This window comes from Acomys minous (genome assembly GCF_964271855.1).
Source record: "Acomys minous genome assembly, chromosome: 11".
Taxonomy (NCBI): Eukaryota; Metazoa; Chordata; class Mammalia; order Rodentia; family Muridae; genus Acomys; species Acomys minous.
This window is the reverse complement of record NC_140492.1, coordinates 73,232,318-73,243,026: the sequence shown is the minus strand read 5'-3', so window position 1 is coordinate 73,243,026 and position 10,709 is coordinate 73,232,318. Positions and strand designations below refer to the sequence as shown.

Genomic DNA, 10,709 nt, shown 5'->3' with positions numbered 1-10,709 from the left:
AACTAAAAAGGAAAAGAATGAATAGACACATAGTCTGCCTAAGAAAGCTAGATGCTTGGTGTGGTGACTCAAACGTGTAATCCCAGCACTTAGGAGACTGAGGCAGGATATTTGCTTGGAGCTTGAGGCCAGCCTGGATTACCACAGGTAGCTCTGTTTCAAAGAAGCAAACAAACAAAGTCAAGGAAAGGGTGGGGGGCAGACAGAGACACACACAGAGAGAGAGAGAGAGACAGAGAGATAGACAAGGAGGAAAAGAACAGAAGAAGGGCAGCAGCGGGGTGTAGGTCAGAGGTAGAGCACTTAGCATGTCCACTAAGACCCCATCCTAATGAATCTTCCCCGGGATCCTGCACTCCTAGCGTTCAATGTCCTGCTCTCTCAGGATGTCTCTTTGATCTAAGAACACTGACTGGGTCAGTGGATCACTATGGAGGTAGGGCAGGGCTAGCTGGTAGGACAGGAGGGAGGTGACCAGGCAGAAGGCAGCCTCGGGACTAGTTTCCAGGTAGAAGTCCTGGGACTTCATCTGTGACCCACCTTGAAGTCAAGGCTAGCCTTTGGGGCCATAGCAACTTCTGCTCAGTGGTTGAGCGGCTTTGTTGGCCAGGTAGTGACCACGATCAGCAGCAGCCCTCAGCAGCTGGAGGACTGAGAAGGCAGCGCTGGATGGAGCCATGGTGCACACCTAGCCACTTGTCCTTGGTATGGCCTGCTTTCTCTTTTACACACTTCAGCACATTATTAACATGTCAAGTCCTGCTCTCAGCTGTTCACCCACCTATACATCTTGGAAAAAAATCTCACCTTTCCCAGAAGCTACGGAAGCCTCAACCCTGGACCATGCTCAGCGCTCCTCCCTTCCTCCTCCCACGCTGCACAGCCCTCCTTGGCGCTGACCTGTCAGTGCTACTTGAGGACTCTCGGCCATTTGCCCTTATCTTTGATGAAGGGTTTGTTTGTTTAGCTTTATTCTGCTTTTGAGACAGCATCTTATATAGCTCGGAAAGCAGAGGCACGTGGATCGCTGTGAGTTCGAGGCCAGCCTGGTTTACAAAGTGAGTCCAGGACAGCCAGGGATACACAGAGAAATCCTGTCTTTAAAAAAAAAAAAAAAGTACTCACTATGTAGCTGATGACCTGGATTCTCCTCGGCATGAGCCAATATGCCACCCCAGGAATAGCTTCCTAAATCACTTCCAGCCACCTTCCTTTCCTAACCCGATTCTACCCTCACCAGTCACATCCTGAGGATGCTTTCCCTTGAATCCCTAATACCAGTAGTCCAACAAGCTGCACCTCTCCCCTCAACCACCCAACCGGAGCAGCTCCCCCAGCGTGCTGATCTCTATCAGACTGCTTTCCTCAGTACTCCCCTAGTGTATGCGCGATTCTGACAGCGCCTGTCTGAAGACAGCATCCTGTTTCGAGCAGTATCTTGGCCCAAAGACAAAGGCAACAGGGAGGATCCAAGCACTGACAGATTCTGGTTCTCAACAGGCAGAGGTTGATCAGGCAGGGAGGGCAGATAAAGCCAAAGCCAAGGTCTTGAAAGTACGATGGTGAGGCTGGAGGTGGGGTGGACCTTGCTGCAGCCCGAGTGTTCAGAGCCAGGCAAGATGGATTGGAGATGTCAGAAGAAGCCAGGACCCACGATGCCCTCTGCTGGGCCTCGCCGCCCCTCCCCTGTTCTATAGGACTGAACGGCTCCCTCTCCTCGCTGTCCTCACTCGCTAGCAGGCTTGGGCCAGGCCATCAGGATCCCCCTGATTGCATTCTTTCATGCCAGTGCCTTTTCTACAGCAAACGCCTGCTAATGCCTCCTTTATCACGGAATTAGGGGATTTGGGGCCGATTGCACAAAGGGTCCTCGATAGCGCGGTAATCAAACGCCAATCGGCCCCATCTCAGGCAGGCAGGGGAAGAAAGCGAGCACCGGGGATTAGCGCGGGTTCGCTGCCAGGCGGGGCCGAGATAGCATCGGCGCGGCTGCAGGCGAAGCTTCGGGAAGGGCTTCAGCAGGCCTCTGAGAAAGGCCGGCTTAGCGCCTCGCACCGAGGATTCTGAAACCATTAGAGGGGATTAACACCCAGGTTAATCTGCTTTGGCCATTCAATTGTCACAAGCAGGGAACATTCCGGGGGTTGGAGAGACCTGGGACCAGCTGGCAGAACTCAGTTTCCCCAGTTGTCGCGTGTTCAGAGGCAGAGGTAGACTAGATGAGAGAGAGGCCCTTGTAAAGTCCCGAAGTGCCAGATGAGTGGATCTGGGCAGCTGCTGAGTGTGAAGTCTGACTGGTCTTTGGTTCACCGTTATCTCCCTCTGAGGACCATCAAGGAACAGAGCATACAGCTTCTGTCCTAGGCAAAAGGAAGAACATTCCTTGCCCCTTTATGGACCCACACCACAGCGAAACTCCAGCTTTCCTAATTGGGGTTCCTTCCATTGTTCAGGGCCAGGCAAGCAGGCTGCACGCTGAAAAGATGCCGAGACAAGGAAGAAACCATCGTTGGCAGCCCCCTCCTGTCGCCAATTTCCCCCCCCCCCCCCGCCCCTTGTGATCACTTTCCAAGAAAAACCATGAGACACGTTTGTTGACTTTCTGACAAGCTGATGTGACACCACCTCTACCTCACCCTGTTATCTTTAGTATCTTCTGTCTAGATGCAGCAGGGTGAGGCTGTGCTGGTTATGGGTTCTGATCTCAGGTCCTTTGTCTCTACCTGGGTATTCTTGTCTGATCAACGAGGCTGGCCCATAGGAGGTAGGGCCAAGCCAGGATAAGCACGCAGCGGGTCCAGCAGTGCAGACCTCGTGTATTGCTGCCTTCCACAGAAAAACAACTTCCTCCTGCAGCTACTGGCAGGGCTCGGAGCAGGGGACTCGTAGAGATGTGCCTGTACCTGCTCTCCTTCCCCATGGAAATACAAACCCAGTGCCTTCGATAAATCCACAACCGCAATAGGAGGCTGGACTGGATCTAGCCAGGTAGGGAGGTTGTGGAGGACAGCACAAGACATTTGCGGAGCCTCCGCGGTCCCCAACCTGTGCCCCAACCGGCACTGGACCACTAAGATCCAGGGGAAGGCAACGATATGGAGTCTTTTCTTCCTTCATTTAGTAGTGACCAGTGATTTCCCAGCCTCGTCTCTATAGTAGGAACACCGGGGAAGAGCCAGGTTGTCATCTGTGAGTTTAGATATGAGCGTTCAGGAAGACGAATTAGACTCCTGATGGGCGCATGGGTTGCACAGGACTTCAAGGGTAGTTAGAATCACAGGGCAAAGGCGGGGAGCCAGGAAGGACTCCAGAAGGAAGGAATCACCGGGGGCGGAACTCTGGAACTTGGAGGGGAGGGATCCCTCAACCTGAGGGCTTAGGAGTTGCAAGGGGACATCACCACACTCCGGAGACAGGAGTGTGGCGGCTGAGCTGGCCAAGTGTAGTGCGGCTTGCAAGACAGCGCGGGGAAAAAAAAAATCTAAGGACCAGGAGCAAGGGACCTGCAAATTAGACAGGTAGCAGAGACGGAAGCCGCAGGCTACAAGAGTCTGAGCTACAAGTGCAATTTATGCGCCCGCGGCGGCCGGCAGAACGCACGCGCGGTCCCTGGCTCGGCGCGTGACGTCATCAGCCAGCGCCGCGCGGTGTATGAGCTGGCTTGTTCTGGCTCTGGATAAAGGCTGTCTGTCCCTGAGACCAGTCCTCCCTTTCTTCCTTGGTCCTGAGGCCTTGGAGAGCTAGCTCGTCTTCCAGAAGCGAACTCCGGGAAGCCTCGCTCGCGCACAAGCCTGCCTGTGCCCTCAATGGCCACATGTCGAGGCTGGCACAGCGCTTCTCTTGTGTTCCGCTCCGTCCGTCCGTCCGGATCACGGTCGCAGGCGTTTTATCGTTTTCCTATTATAGCCCCGGGAGGAATCTCCCAGATACCCGAGGAGCTGATGACTTGAGGTGCTGCCGTGGGGGAGAGGTCCTGGCGCGCGGCCAGCTTGTGTAGGTCTGTGTGGGCCTTTGCGTAGGCCGGCCACGGAGCCTGGGTTAACCCTTACTAGTCAGTGCTTGAAACCGCCCCGGAGCCCGGGAGTGCTAGGAGGTCGCACTGCTCTGGTAGAGAGGCTAATGAGGCAGGCATTTCCGCAGAGCTGGGGACCAAAGGGGTGAGGTTGTTTTTCTCCCGGGGTCACTTCAGACAATGGCTTTGGAGCATAGGGCATTTAGGAGCTCCCGGTTAAGCGTCGCCATGGTGGATAGGTGTGACTGAAGACAAACGTGACAGCGGTGTGTTAAAGGCCACGTTGAGGGCTCAGGGCTTTCCACAATCAGATCAGAAGGGCGAATGCACCGGGTATTTACCCGGAGAGTGGGAGGCGGGAAGTTTTAGAGCCAAGCTCTCGAATGCATTCTCCGTTATCGTCCTCGGTTAACTCCTCTGTGTCGGCATCTCTTTATTCTTTGTCCTAGCTGTGTGCAGGACCTGCAGCTTCCAGATCTTATTGAGGCTAAGAATACCTCAGACTCTAACTCTGTGCCTTCTACTATGAATTATTAAGTTCAGGGAATCTGTGAAACGGGAAATTAAAAGCCAGCAAGAAAAAATAATATTGAAATCTTAAACTGAGATTGCTTTCTGAGTGCTGGGAAGAGTACAACATGAAAGCAGGAATTATCTTATTTGCTAAAAACAAGACAGTCCCTGGGCTGGGGGCATGGCTCAGGCACACTGTATGCAAGCTTAGCTTCTTTGGCCTTCTGGGTTTTGCATACTAAACTGATTACTATTCAAACCCTAGGGGCTTCCTATATTGACGTAGGAGGAGCACCCCGGAATTCAAAATGGGGCAGAAGACATTTGCTCTGGCCCCTGCTCTGTCCCTCTGTGGGGTTGGCTAAGCCTTGCCCTCACTCTGAGGTTGTAGTCCCTCCTGACAGTTCTATTAGGGTTGGGTACCTCTTGACGTGCAAACTTGGTCACCTCCTGGGATTCTTCCCAACATAAAGCTCTTGCTCCAGGGTGTTAAGAAGGGATAAAGTCTCTTCTGGAAGTTGGGTTTGTTCTGCATAGCATTTTGGTATCTCTGGCCTCCGCTGCTATCCAGATAGGCAGTGGTCCCAGCCTAGAGGCCTGATATATGTTGGGCTGCTATTGGTCTCTGCAGCTTTCCTAGTCCAATGCACTTGGTTCCTGCAGACTCCCGCCTTCCTCTCCCAAATTGTTAACTTCCCAACATCTCAGAGGTCTCTAGTGGGTTCCTACCTTCACTACTTCCCCTCCAGACTCAACCATTATAATAAGGCTGCCCAGAGGATGGAACCTTTGGTGTGGGTCCACCAGGGCAGCTGCACTCTATCCTTGGAGAAAATTAGATCCAGTCTGGTCATTGGTTTTGACTGGGCCACTTGAGGCACAGACCAAGGGGATCAGGGGTGAGCCAAGGGCCACTGCGTCCTGCCGGAAGTCATGAGCCTCTGTGTAAGTACAGTGAGTGATGACATCACAGTGACATCAGGTGGACATAGGAACTCCTCTTGGGCAGCTGCTAGGCTTTGCCTGCCTCAGGAGCATCGAGGGGAGACTGCAAGCCGCTCACTGGGAAGAGCAACCCTGCAGATGTACTTCAGACATGCAGCCCAACGGTGTGGCATCTAACCTATTTCTCAGATGAGGGGGTTGAGGGTAGGTAGCTTGCCCATGGTTATGTGGAAAGTGGGGGAGGGGGAGCAGAACATGACTCTCCTTCATCTGGACCCCAAGGAAGCCAGTGCCACTTCTGCCACATCCAAGTTTGGGTTCTAAAGTGAGTGGCTGGGGTCTCAGAGACAGGAACCTCTTCGGGTTGGCTTTGTCCCTGGGGGTGGGGGATGGGCAGGGCACCTTTGTTGAAGAGGCCTGGGAAGTCTGGGCCCACTGAGATCACAGTCTGACAAGTACTACTGGAGGCTTCCATACCATACCCACTTACACATGGCCCTCATCTGCTCTGTACTGATGTTCCCTGCCACACACTCCACCTAGGGGTCATGGCCGCTTCCACAGAATCTGCCAGGCTTCCCCAAAGGCCCACAAGTTTTTTTTTTTCCAGAGCTGCACAAAAGCTTGCAACCCCCACCTCCCTCCCCTAGCTTCCTGTCCCAGCATAGTTGGGAGGACCTGTTGGCCCTGTCCATTGGGATCCTACCCTCTGCCTGTGGTTATGGCAGGAGTCGGGGCCACAATGAGCTTAGGCTCACCTATAGCCTCCAGCCTTGAATTGCGTGTGGCAGGGGGCCTCCAGCTAAGGAATACCTGCTAATTAATGTTCAGGGGCAGAGGTTGAGGCACCAAGGTGTTCCTTGGCCACAGCCATCCATTCCTGCTCAACAGCTACCTCCTATCCTACCCTGGGAGAAGCCCTCCGTGTCAGCCCTGCTGCTTACAACCTTAAGGGAGCACAGGGTTGGTGTCTCCATGCTGCAGTCCCAAGCACTTCCTAGTGTCCAATCCCTGTAACATTTTGGATTTGAGAGACCCCAGCCAGGACATCCTGTAACTGACGCTCCTGGGCAGAGGCACCCTGGGAACATTATCCCATGCCAGTCTTCTCCCTGCCCACGTCTGCCTGCCAGTCCCAAGGGCCTTGTGGACACATCCTTTCAGCTGGACCTCACTTGCCCTGTAAGAGGCCAGGAAGTAGCACAACCCTTTTGGTTCCGAGGGGCGCCTCTTAAAGGAGCTGTCACCAGGAGCTGCTAGGCTTCCCTATTGCCTTGCCTACTGCAGTGTCTTCAGGCAGAGGGTGGGCTGGCCCCCAGGGGAGGTCATCAACAATGTCCCCCAACTACAAAGGGATGGACAGGAGAGTGCGACAGGATCCGGTTTATTCTCCTTGGCAGGGTGGTCCTGAGAGTGGCAGGTGCCACCCTGTCCCGGGCAGAGGGAGGGCCCGAGGGCCATTTAAGGCCAATGGCGGGAGAAGCAGGGGGCATATAGCCCCTGGAATGCGGTGAAGCCAGGCTGAAGCCCGGAGGCAGCTGTGGTAGGCCAGGGCAGGGGCGCCCCTGCCATAGGGGGTGGAAGGCACCGGACTGTGACCTGACCACGGCTCTAAGGCCATGGACTAGGACACACAGGCACCCCAGGAAGTGGGGTACAGGGTCACATGACATAGAACATGAAACAGGCACATGGCTCACAAGCAAGCACATGGATAAGTGAGCACATATTCACAGGCCAGAGACACTCAGCCATGGCCAGGCTGGACACAGACACAATAGAAGTAGCACATAGAGACCACATGGGAGATACAGAACTACGGAGCACATGATCGTCATCACGAACAGATCAGGCCACACAACTCGAGGGGCAAGGGGAGGGGCCTTTTGGCACTACTGCACTGGAATCATCAGAGTAGGTGGCAGGGGGGCTGGCCTGGAGGGGCTGGGACACCCCGCGGCACCCTTCAGGCCTAGTCTGTCTTCCAGACTTTATTGAGCAGCTTCACAACCTCGTCATAGATGATGAACACGATGGCTACGTCCAGGCAGACTCGGCCCAGCCGGGGAACAGTGCCCTTGTAGAATCTGCGTAGAGCAGAGGGTCTGAGGTGAGCAAGGGAGGGAGGAAGGAGACAGCCTGCGGGGAACGGGGGACGGCAGCTGTCTGTCCTACTCACGCCTTGGGCCCCTCATTCTTCAGGATCTGTAAGCCACAGTCCATTGTGTTCCGGTATTTGTGTGCCTCCAGGCCCTGCAGGACAGCAGCGTGCCATAGCGCTTAGCCACTAGCCCCTGCCTGGAGCTCTTGTCCCCCGCTCTCAGGCCACCCATCCCTACCTGCATCCTGGTCTTGATCACATCCAGAGGTGTGTTTCCAAAGACACTGGCTGCACCTGCAATGGCTCCAAAGACCCCGGTGATCACTGGGTTCATAGGCTTGTTGGGGTTGTCTCCTGGACGTGAGTACAGCTGCAGTCAAAATACTGGGAGGGCCACGTCAGAGGAGTTTGAAGGTAAGGAAGACCCTGGGGCCTGTAAAAGCACATTCCCCCTCCCTCTTTCCCCCCTCCCCAGTACAAAAGACCAAGCTAGCCTTCAGGACTTGGAATGGGTCTCTGGGTGACACATGTACCTTGGTACCAGTTGCGTAGGGAGGTCATAACAAAGAAACGGATGGCTTGGTTCGAGCCTTGCTTCAGTACAGTAGCTGTGAGACCTTGGTAGGTGCCCTTTAGCCCTGGGGGCAGGCAGACATAGGTCAAGCTAGGGCTGGAAGGCCCCACCTGTGGGCGAGGGGGAACCACACAGGTAGAGGGTCATCCACTTGGCTGAGGTCTTGATTCTCCAGGGCTTACCTTGTTCCCGAACAATTTCTCTAATCCCGTGGAAAAATCCTCGGTACTTGGGGTTGGGAGAAGTCTGGTCGTGGATAAACTTCACCTAAAAGTAAGGAAGCAAAGGCGCTGACCCCTGGCCACAGCTGAACTTCAGCTAGCTGACCCAGGGCTCAGTAAAGTCAGGCCAAGGCTGGGAGTTCCCAGCTCCTCTGCAGAAAATGCTCCCCTAGGCTGCTTTTGGAGTCCCACTACACACAGGCCTCAAGACCTCAGAGGACTCTCCACACTGAAGAGCCTCCAGCATCGTGATTGTTATTTTCTACACTCTGAATAGTAAGTTGCTAGGTTTTCTGTCAATAAAAGTAGCTTTAAAGATGTGGCTCATGTTTTTGTTATGGATGGGCAACCTCCACATGAGACCCTTTCTGCCACCCCTCCTTGTAAGAGCTTCCTCACCATGAACCTGGTATGTTTGTATGTGTGGGGACCCTTCTCACTTTGATAGAGAAGGGGGGTACATGGCCCTTAAAGCCTGGGGTACCCCTGTAAGCCTCAATTCCTCACCTTGATGGTCTCCATGGGGCACACAACCATCACAGCTTCTGCCACGCCGGCGCCCAGACCGCACAATAGCCCTCTCTTGCTGTCGAGCCGACCCTGGGCATCCCGCATGTGGTTGCTGAGGAACTCGAACATCCCAAACCTAAAGACGAAGGTATGTGAGAGGACAGCTGCGGCCACTCCCTCCGGGGTCGCTCAGGCAGAGCCGAGTCTCACCTGACAGCCGCCTTGGGGATGGAGCCGTAGAGCAGGGAGCTGAGGCCGCGGTACAGGCCCAGGACGCCATGGCTGCGGACAGTTTGCCGCACGCAGTCCCCTACGGGAGGCGCGGTCAGGACCCTAGCTCCTCCGCCCCGCAGTGCCCCCCACGCCCTACGGCCGCCCCTCCTTACCGATGCCTCGGTAACGCGGTGGGTTCGCGCGTTCATCTAGCTGAAGCTGCGTCTTCACGTACTCGGTCGGGAAGGTGATGCAGATCTCGATGCCTCCAGCCAGGCCGCCTGCGGGGACCGAACGCCGGGGGGCTCGGGACACCCTAGCCCTGTGCACCCAGCCGCCGCTGCTGCGTGGCCCCTCCCCCGCCCGGACTTTGCCCGCCTCGCCACTCGCGTCCAGACCGTGCCCACGCCCCCACCCGGCGGTCTCCACCTGGAGTGCCCGAGAGACACCCGAGGAAAGCTGGCGCGTGGGCTAGGGGCCCGGGTCGCACCCCCGACACCTCCGCCCCTCCGGAAGTTGGGCGGGGCCTGGCCGTCCCCGGCCCACCCGGAAGCGTGCCCGGACAGGCGGTTCTGAGTTGGGGTTCGGAGTGGCCCACCTGCTAGGATCGCCTTCCCGGGGTGCGTCAGTTTGGCCTTTCCGGACCCGGGGGCGGCGGCCGTCAGAGCGCGGGGCGCGCGAGGCGCAGCCATGGCGAGCAGGAGGAGGGGCGCCCGGCGTCGACCTCGGGTCCGAGCCTCCGGCGCGGGGCACTCGGGACGCGGCGGGGCCGGAGGCTACTAAGACGGCGACCGGTTCTGGTCCTGGAGGCGGGGCGGTCGCGTCAGCTCCCGGGCTCCGCCCCGTGTGGCCTGAGCTGAGCCCCACCCACGTCCCGCCCCGTGCCAGCCGGGAAACTGAGGCTGGGGCGGGGTACACCGAGGCACGCGTCGGGGCGGAGAGCGAAGAGCAGCCAATGGCTGACGCTGGGTCGCGGGAAAAAGGAGAACCCCGGGGCCGGGGGCGTGGTCTCCAGTGCTGTGCCAACGCGGGTAGCAGTGGGTCAAGGTGCAATATCTGTAACTCCTGGAGTGGAGACACGTGCTCCTGGAGTGCTCCTTTGGGTTAAAGTGGGCCCTGAGTGACAGGATTCCCCAAGATCCCGGAGGCAGCAGGGACACTGTCTCCCCTGCCTTCTGGATACATTGTATTCACAGAGCTTGGCCTCTGTGTACCCTACCGGGCAGTGCAGTGATCACTCCGCCCCTCCCGGATCCGTCCGGAAACAGAATTCTCCTAGGCAGGTTCCCCGGACAAATGCAGGGTTTCCTTCATCTCAGTTTCTAGCAGACCTTTAATGGCTGTAGGGCCTATTAAGTTGGCCTTTGTCCCTCCTACCCACACAATCACCAGGCAGAGCTGCTTTGCTCTGATAAACATGTTTTAATATTCATGATCGACAGGAGGAGGCTCAAAGTCTTAGGAGGTCTTTGTTGCCGTACATATCCTCAAAGCCGCCTGGAGGGGGCAGCTCTAGGCAGCTTGGGGAGAAGCTCCCAGGAACCTTTGCAGACCAAGGCCTGGAGGTCCACCTCCCTTGCTATCTGATGGAAGGGGAGTCCTGGGGTTCTGGATTGTCAC

General features: G+C 56.2%; 1 protein-coding gene across 1 annotated transcript; it reads right to left on the bottom strand.

Moving 5' to 3' along the window:
* Nucleotides 1-6,838: 6,838 nt before the first annotated feature.
* On the bottom strand, nucleotides 6,839-9,964 carry SLC25A1 (solute carrier family 25 member 1). Its single transcript, XM_084802213.1, has 9 exons — nucleotides 9,688-9,964; nucleotides 9,263-9,370; nucleotides 9,087-9,186; nucleotides 8,874-9,012; nucleotides 8,328-8,412; nucleotides 8,105-8,209; nucleotides 7,810-7,925; nucleotides 7,650-7,723; nucleotides 6,839-7,557 (listed from the first exon to the last, which is right to left on the bottom strand). The coding sequence occupies exons 1-9, from the start codon at nucleotides 9,779-9,781 to the stop codon at nucleotides 7,443-7,445; spliced, it is 936 nt and encodes a 311-aa protein (XP_084658339.1). The 5' UTR covers nucleotides 9,782-9,964; the 3' UTR covers nucleotides 6,839-7,442.
* Between the last annotated feature and the right edge of the window lie 745 nt (nucleotides 9,965-10,709).

Excerpts from the sequence above, each read along its gene's own strand:
- SLC25A1 (XM_084802213.1), bottom strand. The coding sequence starts at position 9,781 with ATGGCTGCGCCTCGCGCGCCCCGCGCTCTGACGGCCGCCGCCCCCGGG. Across the intron at positions 9,013-9,086 it reads ATCCCCAAGGCGGCTGTCAG|GTTTGGGATGTTCGAGTTCC; the intron begins GTGAGACTCGGC and ends CTTCGTCTTTAG. Across the intron at positions 7,724-7,809 it reads TGATCAAGACCAGGATGCAG|GGCCTGGAGGCACACAAATA; the intron begins GTAGGGATGGGT and ends GCTGTCCTGCAG.